This window comes from Mirounga angustirostris, unplaced genomic scaffold (genome assembly GCF_029215605.1).
Source record: "Mirounga angustirostris isolate CCGP_5_RB_7025 unplaced genomic scaffold, mMirAng1.0.hap1 SCAF_14, whole genome shotgun sequence".
NCBI classification, from domain to species: Eukaryota; Metazoa; Chordata; class Mammalia; order Carnivora; family Phocidae; genus Mirounga; species Mirounga angustirostris.
Genome location: NW_026991722.1, coordinates 47,281,854 through 47,302,022, shown reverse-complemented (window position 1 = coordinate 47,302,022; position 20,169 = coordinate 47,281,854). Strand labels below are relative to the sequence as shown.

General features: G+C 43.0%; 1 protein-coding gene across 14 annotated transcripts in view; it reads right to left on the bottom strand.

The window, feature by feature from the left end:
- The window catches only part of TMEM241 (transmembrane protein 241), a 115,764-nt gene that overhangs the window by 85,797 nt on the left and 9,798 nt on the right, over positions 1 to 20,169 (bottom strand). For 12 of the 14 annotated variants that reach the window (XR_010407284.1, XR_010407285.1, XR_006792979.3 and 9 more), the window contains one exon: positions 6,658 to 6,739. Coding sequence is in view for 9 of the 14 variants with exons in the window: in XM_064577819.1 (XP_064433889.1) it covers positions 6,658 to 6,739 (82 nt within the window). In the remaining 5 variants the exon portion in view is untranslated. Of the gene's footprint in view, positions 1 to 5,003; positions 5,063 to 6,657; positions 6,740 to 20,169 lie in introns of those variants that run through there. The other 2 variants (XM_064577825.1, XM_064577826.1) reach the window with 2 other exon arrangements.

Here is a 20,169-nt window from a genome sequence, read left to right as displayed (position 1 = left end):
ATAATCCTCAAGAAAACCTCTATCAGAGTCCAGGGTTTGTTTGTTTGTTTTTTTAATAAATACTTCTAAATTGAGGTAAAATATACACATAAAATTTACCATTTTAACCACTTTTAGGTGTACAGTTCCGTGGTATTAAGTACATTCCACACTGTTGTGCAACCATCACTACCTTCTAGCTCCAGAACTCTTTCATCTTGCAAAGTTCAAACACTGTCCCCATTAAATACTAACTCCTCATTCTCTTCTCCCTCCAGTCCCTGGCAAGCACCATTCTGCTTTCTGCCGCTCTGATTTTGACTACTCTAAGCACCTCATAGATGTGGAATCAGACAGTATTTGTCCTTTCGTGACTGGCTCATTTCACTTAACATGATGCCCTCAAAGTTCATCCACGGTGTCACATGTGTCAGAATTTCCTTCCTTCTTAAGGTTAAATAATACTCCATGGCATGCATTTGCCACATATTGTTTATCCATTCCCTGATCCATGGACACTTGGGTTGCTTCCAACTTCTGGCTATTGTAAATAATGCTGCCATGAACACAGGGGTACAAATATCCGTACTTCCAATTTTGGGGGGGAGTATAAACCCAGAAGTGAAATTGCTGGATCATACAGTAAGTCTGTTTTTAATTTTTTGAGGAACAATCCTACTGTTTTCCAGAGCAGCTGCAACAGTTTTGATTCCCAACTATGGTGCCCAAGGGTTCCAATTTCTCCACATCCTTCCCAACACTGGTTATTTTCTGGTTTTCTGAGGACAGCCATCCTAATGGGTGTGAAGTAGTATCTCCTTATGGTTTTGATTTGCATTTCCCTAATGATTAATGATGTTGAGCATCTTTTCCTGGGCTTATCAGCCATCTGTACATCTTTGGAGAAGTGTCTATTTGAGTCTGTTGGCCATTTTTGAATTGGGTTGGTTTTCGTTGTTGAGTTGAGGACTTATCTCTATATTCTGGATATTAATCCCCGCTGAATGACAAAACTAAAACAATTTAGTAACAAATTTGATGCCCTTTATTCAAGGGAAAACAACTCTTGCATTGGGGGAGTATGGTACCCCAGAAGCAGTGGAGCCCTCCTCCCAACGGGTGCTGGACAAGGCTGAGTTTTATGAAGCATGAGAAGTGGCAATGGGGAAAAGCTTTGATTGGCTGGGACAGCATAGCTGGCCTTCTTTTTTTTTTTTTTTTTAAGATTTTATTTATTTGACAGAGAGACACAGCGAGAGAGGGAACACAAGCAGAGGGAGTGGGAGAGGGAGAAGCAGGCTTCCCGCCGAGCAGGGAGCCCGATGCGGGGCTCGATCCCAGGACCCTGGGATCATGACCTGAGCTGAAGGCAGACGCTTAACGACTGAGCCACCCAAGCGCCCCTGGCCTTCTTCTTTAGGACGATCAAGGAACAAGGAAGTAAGTATAGAACCCAGAGTTGCCTTGGCGTTTTGGGATTGGTTGTCTGGATGTACTGTGTTTCTGGTCGAGCGGGGCATTTCCAGGAATGCTAAAGTTCGCTTTCCTGATGTAGCACCCCAGAAAGGAGGAGCTCCATCTTGGGCCTAAAATTTTATTTCCACATCCCTTATCAGATAAATGATTTGCAAATACTTTCTCCCATTCATTGGGTTGCCTTTTTACTCTGTTGATAGTGGCCTTTGATGCACCAAAGTTTTTCATTTTGATGAAGTCCGATTTATCTATTTTTCTCTTTGGTTGCCTGTGTCTTTGGTGTTGTATCCAAGAAATCATTGCCAAATCTAATGTCATAAAGTTTTCCCCTCAGAGCCCTGTTTTAAATAAGTCATTTTATAAGGGTTATGGAGAACGTCATCTTTAAAAATTTATTTATTTACTTATTATTTTAGAGAAAGAGAGAGAGCGGGGGTGGTGGTGCTGAGGGACAGAATTGCAAGCAGACTCTCCACTGAGTGCAGAGTCTCAGTCTCACGACCCTGAGATCATGACCTGAGCTGAAATCAAGAGTCAGATGCTTAACTGACTAAACCACCCAGGCACCCTGAGAATGTCATCTTTAGATGGAGCAAGAAGATAACTAAAATCCTCAGGGAGGGTTTACTCTTTTGCCACTGAGCCTACACCTTAAAAAGTAATCCTTGCAAACGGACTCTGGTGAGCTCTGGTAAGAAAACAACATGAAAGAGGAGAGCTGCCTCAAATGAGCAGTAACAGCGAACTTAAGAGGAAGAGTCTCCATTTCACATCAACAATGACATTCTTTTCCTTTGCAGATCCAAGTTCCTTTATGTAATATTCGAGCCAAACAAATGGGGGGGGACTCATGGGCTCCAGTTTGCCTAACTAATTTGCTCCATCTGGGTCTAATTATCCATGTGCGTTTCCTCACCAACACCCCATCCAATCTCCATCGCAACGTGTGGAGTGAATGTCGTGCCCGTGGAAGACAAACCCTGACAAGCAGATAGGGAAGGACCAAGATCAAAGAGCTGGGTGAGAAACCAAGAGCAGTCCTGTCAAGATGCCTTAACTTGGGGCGCCTGGGTGGCTCAGTCGTTAAGCGTCTGCCTTCGGCTCAGGTCATGATCCCAGGGTCCTGGGATCGAGTCCCACATCGGGCTCCCTGCTCTGCAGGAAGCCTGCTTCTCCCTCTCCCACTCCCCCTGCTTGTGTTCCTGCTCTCCTATCTCTCTGTCAAATAAATAAATAAAATCTTTAAAAAAAAAAAAAGATGCCTTAACTTGGATTTGCAGAGTCCTGCAACGACGGACCCTGGCTTCCCCAAAGCAAGAAAATGACATGGTTTGAGTGGCCAGATCACCAAAACCAGGATGGCCTCTCACTGGCAAGCTCACTAATGTCTGACTTTGCACATCTGTTCTAAACACTCACCAGCACAGGCTTTGAGGCAATCCTGTCCAGCTGACCAGGCTTCAGCTGGGAAATTACAACAAGAGTATTAATGACCGGTCGAGGTTGTACTGACCCTCCAAAGACTGACACTCACGCCATCAGAACCGTCATCACTGACCTTATTCAGCATAGGATAGCTGGAGAAGCTGACCCAAATTAGCCCAAGTAGAAGGGACAGCAAATACACGGTTCCTCTCCACTCCCCCCAGCCCAGTCCTCATGGGCTGATTTCCCCTGGTTGATGTAATTTAGGGAGGAAAGAGGGTAACTTTTGGAGGTGAACTGTTGTGGTTGGACAGGCTTGGGTTTGCACCTCCGCTTTAACATTTATGCATTGTTGACCTTGGCCAAATATTTGGATCTCAGTTTTCTCATCTGTAAGTGGGAGTAATTAAGTCTGACTTTATATGTCATGAAGAGGGGCGATGGAAAGTGCCCCACACATACTAACACCTCAAGGTCAGGAACCATCTCTTATTTGTCTTTAAGCACCTAGCACATAGTAGATCCCTGATAAATATCTGCTGAACGGATAGCCCCAAGAATAACTCCCTTCCCTTAACTCTGTACATCATTTGGTTGTGAGGTAGAAAAATCAGTAAAGAATTTTCCCTGCTGCGCCTTTACAGAGTTAAACCTGCTTCCTCTTAGGAGTTGCACATCAGAAGAGAGCTTCGAAATCTTGTCAGATAAAGGAGGGCTTTATGGAGCAGAACTCCCTGGAAAGTGTTCTGCATAACAATACACCCACGGCTTTTAACAGAGCACTTTCCCCCAATTCCTTGTGGATTCATTAAACTGACAGCTTGGCACCAGCATATTGATGCCTGTTTTCTATCTAACACAAGCTGTATGAGTGCCTTGTGTTTAACCCACCCTATAAATTTGTAAGCAACTATGTAAAAACAAAAAACTCAAAAAACAAAGAAAAGATGCTGGGTTGTTATTTCACTCAGAAACAATAATGAGTGTCTCTTTTCTGTACTCCTCCCACTCTAATTGGGTATATTTGGGTTTGGGTTGTTTTCCTTTGCTCAACGAGTTTGAATTGCAGCAGCTTCTTCTTACCCTTTAAAGAAGGCTGTGCCCTAGGCCAGGGCCACTGATAGTACCAGTTCTCCCCCAAAATAAGGAACTCGAGCCAGAAGGTAAATCAGGGCACTGCTTCCTTCTTCAAAAAGTCTTGCTATGAAAAAAAAAATGTCAGCTCAACGAAACAGTGTGTTTAGTGCCAAAGTTGATGTACATTCTGGCACAATCTCCTTATGGACAACTAACAGAGCTCACAGACTGACACCACCACGTGTGATCACCCTCCGAGAAGCAGTGTTCTTGGTTACAGAACTCCCCGTCTGCCTAAGAATGTACTGGACTGACCTTTACAATTGACTTCTGAGGGATTTTAGGCTATCTAGTATCCTTAGCCCTTCTTTTGGTGAAGCATCCCAATATCAAGGATCTGCCACCCCCTCTCTCAGTCTATGGGATCCAGACAGGGATCTTGTCTGAGCAGGGCTGGCCAAACAGTGCTCTGAGTCTCTGCAGCCACAGTGAATGGTCCAGGAACACCCGTACCCAGGGCCGAAAAATCAGCATAATTCCATCTTCCTGGTGAGCTTTCAGACCTGGGAAGGGCAGTGGCCCTACTGGTGTATTCAGAGTGAATCCTGAGGTTCCTGCAGGAGCTACGAGGAAGAGTCTCTTTCCATTACACTTCATGTTGTAAGGATGTGAGCCTAGAGTCAACAACACCCAGGAGGGGAGAGCCTGGCTGTGAAATGGAGAAAAGACAAGAGCAGAACTAAAGACAGAGAGACAGAAACTGGGTTCTGAGAATGTCATTGGAACCTCTGGATCAAGCCTTGCCTGATCTACAGCTTTTCAATTCTGTGAACCAGTTCATTTCCTTTTTGCTTAGAACAGTTTATGAGCTTTCTGTAACTTGTAACTAAAAGAGTCTAAAGTTACGCCTGACTACTCTACCCTGAGCTATTCTAAAATCCACGTATGCTGGCCCTAAAGAGACAAATCTGAAAAGGCAAAAGGTCTGGAGTCAGAGGAGCTGCCACAAGCTGAGGCTAGAGGCAGGTTACCAAGACTTTCCACACCTGAGTGCCTTCCTCTGTCAGGTGATTAACATCTGCTTCATCCGCCGCCTGTCAGGTGACTGAGAATCACATAAAAAGATACAGAGGAAATCACTATGGAAACATACAAAAAAGCACTGTACAAATAAAAAATGTTATTATTAGCACAACAATAGTTATTCAAACTTCAAAATTCTGGCGTCTATAACTATCCAGATCCTATAGGAAATTTTCAAAGCCTTTGAACAAGAATACATTGTTTTTCAAATGAACGAACATAGGGGATGAAAAGAAGAGAGGCAAACCAAGAAACAGACTCTTAACTGTAGAGAACACACTGCTGGTTACCAGAGGGAAGGGGGATGGGGGGATGGGTTCTATTGGTGATGGGCATTAAGTAGGGCACCTGTTGTGATGAGCACCGGGTGTTATATGAAGTGTTGAATCACTACATTCTACACCTGAAACTAATATTACACTGTATGTTAACTAACTGGAATTTAAATTAAAACTAAAAAAAAAGAATGCATTGTTTTTATCAACACCTGTATTCTGCTATACGAGGGGGAGCGCCCTCTGCAGGCCAGCATGTGTAAAGCGAGGCAGCAGACATGGAAGCCGACAGAATGAAGGGGCAGCCGGAAGCCAGTGCAGGTCTCAGGTTCTGGGCTGAGCACCAATATGTGCTGTGGGTCATTTCTTGGGCCCACCCAGGACGTTTCTCCCCCATTGGACACAACATCCCAATGACTCAAGCTTATGAATCATGAAAGAAAAATGATGATTTAATCACCGCTAGTAACTCTCAACTGCTATTTTGCAAACTTCAGGGTTGTCCTAACAATAATACTGTTGTGCGGGTAGGCAGATTTTGTGTTTGTTTTAATGTTTTCATATCTGAGACCTAAGGGACCAACATAACAACAGACTTTGCATAAAAAGACTGAACAGTGCCACAAATTTTGCACTTTTCCAAAGGTCACAACACAATCATTTTATGATAAAGACAGTACAAGCAGTCAGGGGACAAGACAGAAAGAGGCATTACTGACTTTTAAACCTTGTTCTGAGTCTCTGGTCAATGGCCATATCAATGGATTCTCTTTTGATGGAAAAAATAACTAAATTTTTATATTTTCATATAATGTAACTGGAAGAAGTTTATTCTTTACAGTTCTCTCCTTTGAGGAGCTCAAACGGGCAGCTGGAATGGGAGAACAGGGGGACACTTGTTTTATTAGTGTCCCCACAGACTGGATACCAACGCTGTGCCAGGCAGGTACATTGCTACTGAGCCCAGCACCCCCCAGTCCACATCACCAGTGGGCAGGGTTACAGTTCCTCAGAAGCAAGGAGTAGGCTGCTCCCGAGGACAGCCTGCATTCAGGCAGAGTGGACTGGCCCTGTCTGGGTCAGCCTCCATAAAGATCACCTCTCTCTCTCCCTGCGTCTCCACCTATGCCTCTGCATCTTGTAAAACAAGTTGGCCCGACCCTGTTATCTGGTTATCCTCAATTCAGGGAGAGGGGTAAAAGGCCCCACGTTGTTCTCCAATCTAGCTGTACCATTATGAAAGCTGATGTCGTGTCCCCTACTGAGCCAAGGTGCAATAAGTTAAAAAGCAAACGGGAGGAGGAAAGAGAAACTGTCTCTCTAAAAAGTCTCTAACACTTACCAGTTTGGATAATGCTCTGGAACCAGCATAGATTATACCCACAAACAGCACCGAAGCAGGAAGCCACGTTGAAACATCAGATCTGGGAAGAGGGAAAGAGGCCATCATATTTCTGTCACTTCCTGTCCGAAAGACCTAGCTGGGAGGCATGACCCTTTGGATGCACCAAATACAACGACAGTGCTTGTCGAACATCTCTGAGCGACCCGTGAAGTGTGATGTGTCTGTGTCCACTAAGAATGAGGGAGGCTGACAGAACCATCCAGCCACCCCGCCTGTTCCCCAGCCCACAACAGGGCAAGACAAGCTGGAGATGGAAGACGGCTTCCTGCAGTTTGGGAGAGAGAACAGATCTGATTTTTTTTTTTAAGGGGCAGTGAACATTATTCTTTGGATTTTAAGAAGCCAGAGGCTTTGAACTCATGCTGAATTATAAAAAACGTAAAGACTATTTACCTAGGCAATATATCAAATGGCTCCATGGAACCACAACAAAAGGAAGAAAGTGTCAAAGGACAGAATTTTAAAAAGAATGCCAGAACTCAAGCTGGGTGGCCATGTGCTGATGTTTCCCACTGTTAACCTGGAATCTCTAAGGACTTCTGAAGGGTGCATTTCTTTGATTCATTTGTGGCCACACCCAAAACTGCTTTTTCTCAATACAATTTAGAATCTTGCTCTCTTCAAGAAAGCAAAATCCCAGTTTTTACATAGAGCACCAATTACTTGCTGCCCCCATCCGTCACCAACACATTTGGTCCACTAACGTCAGTTCCCTAGAGTTATTCTAATAATAGATAGAAATAAATGAAAGCATTCCAGCAGAATTTAACATAATAATCCCAGCTAACTCAATGAACTGCTCTCCTGGGATGGTGCCTGCTCAAGAAATGTTCTTTGTTAACTTTATTAGCACGGGCAGGCGCTCCATCTGTGATCAGACCTGCTTTTGTAAGCTCCCTAGTGAACCTGGTGTTAAAATGTCTCTAGTCTCTAGTGAGGCTTCCAAACCCTACTTCCTGAATATTCATTCAGCAAATATTTACAGCAATTTGCAAGGTGCTGACAGCACCAGAATGATTATTAACAGCAGCATCATAGTTAACATTTATTGAGCACTTGCTACAAACGAGGCACTATGCTAAATGTTTTCTATGCTGTGTCTTTATTTTTTTTTTTTAAAGATTTTATTTATCTATTCATGAGAGATAGAGAGAGAGAGAGGCAGAGGCAGAGGGAGAAGCAGGCTCCCCGCGGAGCAGGGAGCCCGATGCGGGACTTGATCCCAGGACCCTGGGATCATGACCTGAGCCAAAGGCAGACGCTTAACCGACTGAGCCACCCAGGCGTCCCTCTATGCTGTGTCTTTAAAAAATCTGCACAACATGGGGCGCCTGGGTGGCTCAGCTGGTAAGTGTCTGACTCTAGATCTCAGCTCAGGTCTTGATCTCAGGGTCGTGAGTTCAAGCCCCATACTGGGCTCCACACTGGTAATGGAGCTTGCTTAAAATAAATAAATAAATAAAATCTGTACAACGACCTTATGAAGAAAATATTATTATTATTATCCCCATTGTGCAAATGAGAAAACTGAGGCATAAAGAGTTTAAATAATGTGCGTGTGGTCAGAAGAGCTGGTAATGGCAAAGGCAGAATTTGAATTCTGGTCATCTGACTTTTAAAGCGCTAATGTTAAGCCACCCTTTCATACTTTGCCCTCAAGGACCTCAGAATGTAATGGGAGACATTGACCTATAAATAAATAAGCTGCAAACACAGCATGATTTTGCTCTGGTAGCAGACCAAGAAGCTAATTACCTGAGGAATATTCTCTGTTCTTCCTGGTCCTGCTGCAATCATAGATGTCTGCCCTTGCACCCAAAAAGTGAACAGAGAAAGGAAGATGCCATTCTCCATCCTAATGGGTCAAGCAGAACATTAAAGCAATTGCTATTCTTCTAGGAAAGGACTTTCCCATTAGACATTAAGCTCACGAGGGTCAAGGGAGACAGGATCCAGGCCCCTAGTCCGCTGAGCACCAGAAGGCAGCCCAGAGCCCACACTGCAGGGAGCACAGGGGAGGAGGGAAGGAGGGCAGTGCGTGACATAGCAGGGTGCCCAGCTACCGCAGGCCCAGTACTCTGGGACATGAGCTCAGTGAGGCCCCAGGCATTCGTGCTCTGTTCCCTCTTAAACAAAGAAAACGCCTGCCCAGTCGTATGCTCCAAGAGACATCGGGGCATCTGAGTGACCATGGATGTGAAAAAGAAAACATGGCTAGGGAACACCTTGTATCTTTACCCTCTACCCTAAACACAAAGAAATGACTAACTGGGGCGCCTGGGTGGCTCAGTCGGTTAAGCGTCTGGCTTCGGCTCAGGTCATGATCCCAGGGCCCTGGGATTGAGCTCTGAGCATTGGGCTCCCTGCTCAGCTTGCTTCTCCCTTTCCCTCTGCTGCTCCCCTCCACCGACTTGTACTCTCTCGCTCGCTCGCTCGCTCACAAATAAATCTTTTTTAAAAAAAGAAAAAAGAAATGATTTTCACTATAAAAAATAAACACAGATTTAGTTGGACCAAAGAGACTGCTGGGAAATGTTATAGAGCAGCTGTGTGAGCATTTGGATCCAAGCAAGGCACTGTGACCCAGGCGTGAGGGCTTGTGTTCTCCACAATCATGTGACTCAGGGCCCACCTCCTAGGTGGACAGAGCCAAAGCACCATGCACTGATGGCGGAAATTTCGACACCTGCAGGAGCAGCTGGTTGCCCGACCCTGTCTTGGCCCTCAGGAGCTCTTCTCAGAGACAGCTGCCTCCCTCCTCCACACACCAACAAAAAATTGTAGCTGCTATTGAGAAGAATAAATATGAATCACTGGGGACAGTACTGCCAAAACAGATACGGGCAAAATCAGTGTGAAAGGATGGGGGGGTGGGAATAATTAAAAATCAAGAGAATTTTGCATTCATATTGTTCCAAAGTATCAAAGTTCTCATTCCACTGAAAATCACAGGGTATTCGTTAGATGTAGTTTATGCAAGAAAACACTCAAGGGAACCCAGTAGACAATCCGTATGCCAAGAAAAAGGCTTCCCATGAGATTTGCAAATGAATGCACATTTATACATCTTAAGTCAAAATAGATTGTTTCATCCAAAAATGATTTATCTTTCAATTAACCCATTAATGATCTGAGTCAGATAATATATAATATATATATTATTAATGTGTCTCCACCTCTCAAATAAACTGTAAGTTTCACAAAGGTGGGAGCCATGCGTGTTTTACTCATATAAATAAATGTCAATATTACACGGATGAAGGTTTTAAGGAAACTAAAGGACTAAGATGCACCCTAAGGGCATCTGATCTAGTCAGTGAGGATAGGGAAACCTTCCTCTAATAAGTGACATTTGGGATAAAACTCAAAGTTAAAGTGGGTACAGGGGGTGGGATAGGGAAGCAGAAGGGACCCAACATTCCCCCCCTCCTTGGTCCATTACTCAAAGCAATAAAAGTCTCTTAAGGTTCAGTAAGACTCTGTCACAAGTTTGTTCTTCCCTATCTCTTCATTCCCAAATTCTTTGCAACACTGATCTCACTTAATTTATACATCAGCAGGAGAACCCAGCAAACAGACTGGCAGTCACAGGAGAGCACACTGTGTCTCCCCCCCAGAGAGAACCTGCCCCAAGGAGTCTAGTCCGATGACAGGTGAACAGCATTTGAAGAACTGTTTATACTTGCTGCTTCAGGAATCAGACTTGGGCTCTCTGGCTTACAGGGTTTTCCTCGACTATCAGTTCCTGTGCTATCTTAACATGGACAGGTCAGACCTTTCAATGGTTACCTGGGGCAGATAAAATGCATGACAACTGAGTTTTCCATGCTTTTCCAGGTTGTGTGGAGACAAGGTGGGAACAGGGACTACAAGAGTAGTGCTTTTTTGTGCTTTTGCCATCTCTTGAAATATTTGTTTTTTTAAAGATTTATTTATTTGAGAGAGAGCGTGCACACAAGCACAAGCCAGGGGGAAGGGCAGAGGGAGAGGGAGAGAGAATCCCAAGCAGACTCCCAGTGGACCCTGATATGGGGCTCAATCCCAGGACCCTGAGATCATGACCTGAGCTGGAACAAGGAGTCGGTCGCTCAACCAACTGAGCCACCCAGGGGCCCCTTAAAATACTTTTTAAAAAAATATTTCTTCAGGACAAAATGAAACTATAATTTTAAAATCCGAGTTAATTCTGCTAAAATGGAGGATTATTTTCCAGGAAGATACAGCAATAAGTGATGGAAATCATACCTGGTTCTGGGCACTGAAGAGTATAACCTTATAACATGCACATGGTTACCCAAATCCTTGGGAATTATAATCAGCTCTCTTCACTGCCAAGGAATGTTCCAGCAGTTAGCTGACTAACTTTAACCAAGAGCTCTAAGAGATGGACAAACTTCACACATTTCCCTGGACTGTGCCCTTTTCATCTAGGGCTGGAGGTATCTAGGGGTCACCTAAGTCACTAGGCATGGGGGCAGAGGAAGGATGCACAAGTCCAGAGCAGTGCATGGCATAACACTCAATAAATGCTCTGGGTTTTTCTACACATAACTCCAAACACAGAAGCCACTATGGAAGATTGATAGATCCACCTACATAAAATGCACTGACCAAAAAACACCATAAAGAAAATCAAGAGCTAGGGTGCCTGGGTGGCTCAGTTGTTAAGCGTCTGCCTTTGGCTTAGGTCATGATCTCAGGGTCCTGGGATCGAGCCCCGAGCACTGGGCTCCCTGCTCAGTGGGTAGCCTGCTTCTCCCTCTCCCACTCCCCCTGCTTGTGTTACCTCTCTCGCTTTCTCTCTCTCTGTCAAATAAATAAAATCTTAAAAAAAAAAAAAAATCAAGAGATGATTAATGACCTAGGAAAAACTACAGGCAACATATAAAACAGGCTGGAATTTCATATTCTTAATGTATAATGAATGTTTACAATTCAATAAGAAAAAAAAATCAGCTCCACAAAAGAAAAATAGTCAGTGGGCAAAACCAAGTATTTGTGTGTGTCAGTGCATGTGTGTATTTCTTTCTCTCACACAGCACACATAAGAAATACAATAGCCAATAAACATATGAAAAGTTATACATATATATACACATACACACTACTTGGCTATACTTATCAAAAGCTTTTAAAATATGCATACTCTATACAATAGTTAAAGGTAGTTAAAGTTATCCACAATGATGTTTTCATTTGCAAGGAAAATAAAACTGCATTCTGGCCTTGCCGTTGGGCATCAGGTATGCCAAGCACCTCACGGTTTACTATTGCCTCCCCGCCCGGAACCTTCTTCCTCCAGACCCCTGCATGGCTCACTCTCTCACATATTCAGACCTCTGCTCAAAAGTCATCTTATCCATGAGTCAAGGAACAACCCCCCGACCCCCACCCACTAGAACCCACTCAGGCACACACACAGACATGCCTACTCCCCTACCTGGCTTCATTTTTCTCTACACTTACTGCCATCTGACACATCATATACTTCCATTTTCCTTTGTTTCTTGTCCATCTATCTCAACGAGAAGGTATGCTCTATGAGGGCAAGGATTTTTGTGTTTTGTTCACTGTGCACCGCCCCCCCCCCCCCCCGCCCCACCAAGAACAATGTCTGGTATATCTGCTAGACACTCAAATATTTGCTGAAGCAATCATCATGTATTACTTTGTAACTTAAAAAAAAGATTTTCCCTTCTTTCTCTAGATGGATACAAGGGGGAAAACAACAGCCACAAACCACACCAGAAAACTCAAGGCATGACCCTAATTCACATTTCTTCCTGTGCTTTTCTGAAGCCCTTCAGAGACTTTGCTCTGAACAGAATTGCTGGTGCTTAGAGCTACTAGATTTTTAAGGGCAGGGATGAAAGTAAAAAATACCTGCATCCTGCCATTTGCCTCTTTGAAATGGCCCTAATGGGAATTCTAACAATAAACAATAAACATTTCTTTTTTTTTTAAAGATTTTATTTATTTATTTGACAGAGAGAGACACAGCGAGAGAGGGAACACAAGCAGGGGGAGTGGGAGAGGGAGAAGCAGACTCCCCGCTGAGCAGGGAGCCCAATGCGGGACTCGATCCCAGGACCCCGGGATCATGACCTGAGCCAAAGGCAGACGCTCAACGTCTGAGCCACCCAGGCGCCCCAACAATAAACATTTCTAATAATCAAGTTGTAACCTCTAACTGGGACAATGGAAAACTAACTGCAGTGAAAAACAAACAAACATGTTTTCTTCAAAAGACATGAACTCAGAAACTTGGCATGGAGGCAGTCATTTTGTTTTCTATAATAATTTATCTCATTTTCTTATTAAAAAGTCATACCTATCCATGCTAGAAAATTTTCAAAATACAGGTAATCAAGAAAAACATTTACAATGACCATCCCACTACCCAAAGATAACCACTGTTACTACCTTACTAAGTCTACCCTCCAAATAGTGCCCATATGCACGTATATGAACACACAGTGAAAATGGGATCCTACCGAACGCGTTGTTCCATAATCTGCTTAACATCTTTCTGTGTCGAAAAATCATCACCAATTTATCACTAATTGAGTAATAGCCTATTGCTGGACATAGAAATGAATCCTCTTTTTACTATTCTAATGCTGTAAGAGTTATCCTTGAATACACTCCCTTTTCATATTCATGTTTTTGCAGTGGAATTGCTGCTCAAAGATCCATGCATCAAAGTGCAGAACTGGTTATGAAATCGCCTTCCAGAGAACTTACCCTGACTCTACCCTCTGCTATGGGCTACATGTTTGTATTCCCCCAAAATTCAGACGTTGACATCCGAACCCCAGCGTGATGTATTTGGAGGTGGGGCCTCTGGGAGGTAATAAGGTCATGAGGGTGGAGCCCTCATGATGGGATTAGTGCCCTTTAAAAGAGACAGACCTTGCTTTCTCTCTCTCTCTCTCTCTCTCTCCCTCTCTCCCTCTCTCTCTCTCCCTCTCTCTCCCTCTCTCTCCCTCTCCCTCTCTCTCCCTCCCTCCCCCTCCCCCTCCCCCTCCCCCTCTCCCTCTCCCTCTCCCTCTCCACAGTGAAGGATACAAGACAGACAAGAAGAGGTCCTCACCAGAACCTAACCACGCTGGCACCCTGATCTTGGACCTCCCAACCTCCAGAACTATGAGAAATCAGTGTTCGCTGTTTAAGCCACCCAATCTCTGGTATTTTTGTTATAGCAGCCCGAGCTTAGATTATTTATATTTTTATATTTTTAAAATATATATAAAATTTATATATTTATATATAAATAATCTATACATATAGGTTATATATTTTATTTATATATTTATTACATATAATTATACAATATATAGATATACTTATATAAATAGATATATATTTATTATATATATTTCTTAAATAGATATTATATAAATAAATATATATTCGTATATAAATATTATTTATATAAACATTACATATAATACATATTAAATATATAATATTTATATAATACATATTTATATATTTATAAATACATACTTATTTTTATATAATATATATACCCTTCCACTGCAGCTCTAAGATTCTACAATAGCCAAATACCTGCACATTAGGAACAAACCAGGCACATTTTCTCCACCTATAATTTATAAGGTGGCACCATCTGGGCCCCCCATGCTCGTTTATTCTTTCCTTGTCCTATGTGCCAACAAAGGAGGCAAGCTGGAATTAAATCCCGAGGTGGTCCTGGAAGAATCTCGGGTCTCTGTGGTACGAGGACCTCTGAGGAGCTGCTGAGCCAGTGAGTGTGTGTATCTGTGTGCATAGGGAGGGATCTCACAGCAACTCCTCGGGGGAAAGGACTATTTGCCACGGGGTCTGGTTTGAAAACTGTGGTGATAACATAGTTTTTCTTACATGATTTGTAAGCACAAGTATTGCATCTTGTTTGAGTCGTGGGCTTGTTTGTTTTTTTGCTTGTGCACACTCTCCTGTCTCTAAGAACCCTGATGAATAAAGCATTTTACAAGCAGCTGACAATAGTCTGTTGCCATGAATTATAAAACTGTTGTTATCAAGATGAAGGCTAATTAAATTAAATCACTTGTTTTTCAAATAGAGCATGCATTATGGAAGGAACATCTGCTCCCTCAAAACATTCAGAAGTTTATCTGTTCATGGGTGCCTGAAGGGCTCCTTGAGCCAAAGTTCTTGAAAATTCTCTGCATTATGCTGACACCTAGTGGAACTAAAAATAGTTTCCAAACATAAAAATACCAAGCCCCCAAGAGTCTGGCGTTCATGAAGACTATTGGAATTGCCTAAAACAGTAACACCTCGCAACTGTACAGTCAAATTTGCTTTATAGTTTGCAAGGACTTCTGCATTTCTCCTCCTCCTCCTCCTCCTTCTCTTTCTTCTTCCTCCCCTTCCTTTTCTTCCCCCCGCCTCCTCCTTCTTCTTCCTCTTCTTCTTTTGACTTCTACATATATTAACTCCCTACTTACAGCAGAGGCCTAGATTTCATTTGTTGGGGTCCATTATTGGGAGATATGGTCCTCCAAGAATCTTACTCACTATTCTCCCTCTTTCCTACTATTCTTAGACCTCTCCTCCTTCATTCTTTATTCTTCCTCTGACTCACAGAGGGTCAACTCCCTTGACAAAATTCAGCCCTAGTATTACTTGAACTCAAGAACCCCGTGATGATACTGTTTTTCACAAAGCATAACCTAGAACAAGGGTCAGCAAACTATAGCCCACGGGCCAAATACCACCTGTCCTGTATTACCATAATGTATGCTTTAAACCTCTTACAATTTAATTTGATAATTATACCTCAATAAAGCTGAAAAAAAAATCCTGTCCTTCTACCATCCCTGGCCTCATGGACTCTTCTCCTGAGAACTACCATAATCACTACACCAACACCAATCGGATTTTATTCAATATTATGTCCCTTCAGTGGTTCTCCATGTTTCCTGAAAATGCTTTGAAAGCTAGTTTTATTACTCCCAAAAAGTCATTCCTACGTATCTACATAAAGCATTCCTCTGGAGAGAAAAAAAAAAAAACCAACAGGAAAAATATCAAAAACTCAAGAATTTGAGTGTTAACTTTCCTCAGTGGGCAAAGGTAACTGTTCGTCAAACTGTAAGAGTCACTCAAAATGAAATGCCAACACATTAAAACATATTTGAGAAATTCCAAACACTAGTAGCTTTGATGAAGGTGAGCTATCTCACTTAAAAACAAATAATCAATCATAAAAAGAACTATCCTAATTGATTTGCTCACTGTTCTTTAGGGACAGGGCTGAGTTAATTTGGAGGTTTTATCAAAGAAATTGTTTATGGTTCTCCAGCAAAGATTCTCAATGGAAAATTTCGGAGTGGGGCTTTCTTCTTCATCTGTTAGAAACCTCTAGTCATGGGGCACCTGGATGGTTCAGATGGTTAAGCATCTGCCATCAGCTCAGGTCATGATCCCAGGGTCCTGGGATCGAGCCCCATGTTGGGCTCCTTGCTCAGCAGGGAGCCTGCTTCTCCCTCTCCCTCTGCCCCCCATTCATGCTTGCTCTCTCTCTCTCTCAAATAAATAAATAAAATCTTAAAAAAAAAGAAACCCTAGTCACAAAGGTATCGTGACACAGAATTATTAACTTAGAACTTCTCATACTTGAAAACTTGGGAGTTAAAAATTTGCTGTCTTAGGTATAGTGAACAAAAAGTAGTAAGTACATTAAAAAGTACTCTCCAGATGTCTTTATTTAAACATGTAGTCTGGTAATAAAGGAACCAGAGGATGGTGTGTAAAGTCTCCAATGAAATCACACCTGATTCTATAAGCAATGGTTCAAGAATCTAGTAAAGAGGGCGCCTGGGTGGCTCAGTTGGTTAAGCGACTGCCTTCGGCTCAGGTCATGATCCTGGAGTCCCGGGATCGAGTCCCGCATCGGGCTCCCTGCTCGGCAGGGAGTCTGCTTCTCCCTCTGACCCTCCCCCCTCTCATGTGCTCTCTCTCTCATTCTGTCTCAAATAAATAAATAAAATCTTTAAAAAAAAAAAGAATCTATAAAGAATGCCGTGGTCTCTCTGCCAGATGTCCGGTCACAGTGTTCTGGATGACATTCTGGAAACAGCCTACAGCACAGGACTTCAACATCTGCTAAAAAATCACATCGACATTCGGCAATGGTTTGGCCATGGCAGTAGCTGCCATATAAGGACAAACCGGTGCCTAAAAACCAGGGCTCAGACTCCTCCCCGAGACAGAAGGCCTCAGGGCATCGCCCAACCCTTGGTGATAACTGGTTGCTGAGTAAAACTCCTGGAGAAGATTGATCCCATTGGGTCACTCAATGGAGTCAATACATGACATGGCCGTGACTGACCAACACAGCAGATATGGCCTCTCTGCAGAGTAGGAAATGTGGTGCCAGGATCTGTGACCTGGTTTTTTGTTTTGTTTTGTTTTTTAAAGATTTTATTTATTTATTTCACAGAAAGAGAGAGAGCGAGAGCAGGAACACAAGCAGGGGGAGTGGGACAGGGAGAAGCAGGCTTCCCGCTGAGCAGGGAGCCCGATGCGGGGCTTGATCCCAGGACCCTGGGATCATGACCTGAGCCGAAGGCAGACGCTTAACGACTGAGCCACCCAGGTGCCCCATCTGTGACCTGTTTTAAGAGGGAATCTGGGATTCTGCTGTGCTCCAGGCTATCAGGAGGCTAAATGAGCTCTCCTGGCATATGTTATTAAGTACCAATTTGGAGACCACCCACCAGCCCCACTGGTACAATCCCCAGTCCACAATGACCTCAGGGACTCCAAGCTGTCTGCCTGCTGTTTCCATTTTCAGTAGAGTCCAGCCTCTCCTATCTCCACCCAAGTGCACAGTCACACAGCAAAGCTGGGCTTTGGTTCTCTACTGACACGATCAGAAAGCCAAGCCCAGTAGGAAACAGCAACCATGGCAAACACAAACCTAGCCCAGGCACACACGAAGGAACACCAGTGCCGGGTCCTTGCTGCTAGCCATCTGGGAACTCCCCTTTGCCAAGGGCCCCTGGCAACTGTAAATCCTGAGCTGTACCCGCAGTTATTAACCACAAGATCCACTACAAAATAAGATGCTATGATCTTTGACAGGAGCTTAACTGAGCTGACATTGTGTGTAAGGCTGTGAATCCACCTAAGAAGGTCCAGGAGGTAGAAGTGAGAAGGTCTCTGAGAATTAGCAGGGGGACTGAAAGGGGACATGACCACAGGTCTGCAATGGGGAGAACCTAGCATCACGCAAGTTCAAGGGACAGCAGTGTCTAGTGGGCCTCCAATTTCTACCGTTGGAGGATCACTTCTTCCAGGGAAAGAACCTGAGAATTTTTTACTTTACCCAGTTCTATGAGTCATTCCTCCTTCCCCTCCCCCAAAAGGCAGAAAAATAATTCTGTCAATGGATGGATGCATAAACAAACATAAAATGGAATATTATTCAGCCTTAAAGAGGAAGGAGATCCTAACACTTGCGACAATTCTGAGGACGTTATGTTAAGTGAAATAACAAGTCACAAAAGGACAAATACTGTATGCTTCCACTTAAGTGAGTTACCTAGAGTAGGCAAATTCATAGAGACGAAAAGTAGAACAGTGGTTACTGGGGGCTGGAGGGAGGGAAGGCAGGATGGAAAGTTACTGTTTGTTATGGAATTTCTGTTTGGGATGATAGAGAAGTTCTGCAAATGGATGGTGGTGATGGTTGCACAACATTGGGAATGCACTTAATGCCACTGAATTATACACTTAAAAATTGTTTAAAAATGGTAAATTTTATATTACGTATGTTTTTCCACAGAAATTTTTTTAAGTATGACCAATAGCATAGCTTTTAAGGAAACATGGCTAAAGTAATGTTTTGGGGTTTTTGGTTTTTTGGTTTTTTTTTTTTTTTTAAAGATTTTATTTATTTATTTGACAGAGAGAGACACAGCGAGAGAGCGAACACAAGAAGGGGGAGGGGGAGAGGGAGAAGCAGGCTCCCCGCAGAGCAGGGAGCCCGATGTGGGACTTGATCCCGGGACTCCAGGATCATGACCTGAGCCTAAGGCAGTCGCTTAACCGACTGAGCCACCCAGGCGCCCGGTTTTTTGTTTTTTTTAGAGAGAGTATTATTAGTTTCAGAGGTAGAGTTCAGTGATTCATCAGTCTTATATAATACCCAGTGCTCATTACATCACGTGCCCTCCTTAATGTCCATCACCCAGTTACCCTATCCCCCCACTTCCATCCTCTCTAGCAACCCTCAGCTTGTTTCCTATGATTAAGAGTCTCTTATGGTTTGTCTCCCTCTGTGATTTTATTTTTTCCTTCCCTTCCCCTATGATCCTCTGTTTTGTTTCTTAAATTCCACATATGAGTGAAATCATATGATAACTGTCTTTCTCTGATTGACTTATTTCACTTAACATAATACTCTCTAGTTCCATCCACGTTGTTGCAAATGGCAAGATTTCATTTTTTTGATGGCTGAGTAGTATTCCATTGAATATATATCCTACATCTTCTTTATCCATTCATCTGTTGATGGACATCTGGGTTCTTTCCATAGTTTTGCTATTGCGGACATTGCTGCTATAAACATTGGGGTGCAGGTGCCCCTTTGGATCAGTACATTTGTATTATTTAAAAGACTATTATGAAGTAAATAATTCACATCAGAAATTATAAGATAATTATCAGGAACACTGTAAACAGAGTGGAGGACCCATGTTGATGAGCATGAGTGGACCCCAGTCCCCAATCTGATAGTTCCTTCATTCTAGTCCAGTCTCTTGCCTCTGTGAAGGAATAAACTGAACCATGTGGAATCAGGATGCTTCATTATTTAACTAAATATTAGAACTATCACAGGCCTTGTGGATTCAGGGCACTATTTGTTTAAATGAAGACCCAGCTCTCACTGAACCATCCACCGAAACAATGGAGTATAAAGTAAGCCCTCTGCTTAATATCACATATAAAATCCCAAAAGTATCTTTATTTTATGAAGGTGAGGATGTTATACAGGTGAAGGTCAATGACTTGATCATTCACTAGGGCTGTTTGTCTTGTCCATATAAAGCTGACTTCATTTGCTTGTCATTTTGTGCATCATGCCAGGTGAGGCATGATGTTCTGGAAGAATCGTGAGAGTTTATCTAGGTGAGGCAGGAGTGGATAGCCAATTCAGGTTATAATTTTGGCTGAAAAATGTCACGATCTTTGAGATTTCTTTTAAATCTATTCAACAAGTTGTCTTAATAGATTCATAACAACTAATTTAATGTGTGATGTGAAATGGACCCTGGATCAGAATCGGACAGGGAGGAACGTAATAAAGGATATTATAGAGAAAACTGGAAAAATACGAATTTAGTCTGGAGATGAGATAATAGTATTGCATCGATATTAATTTCCTGATTTTGATTACTGAGCTGTAGTCAT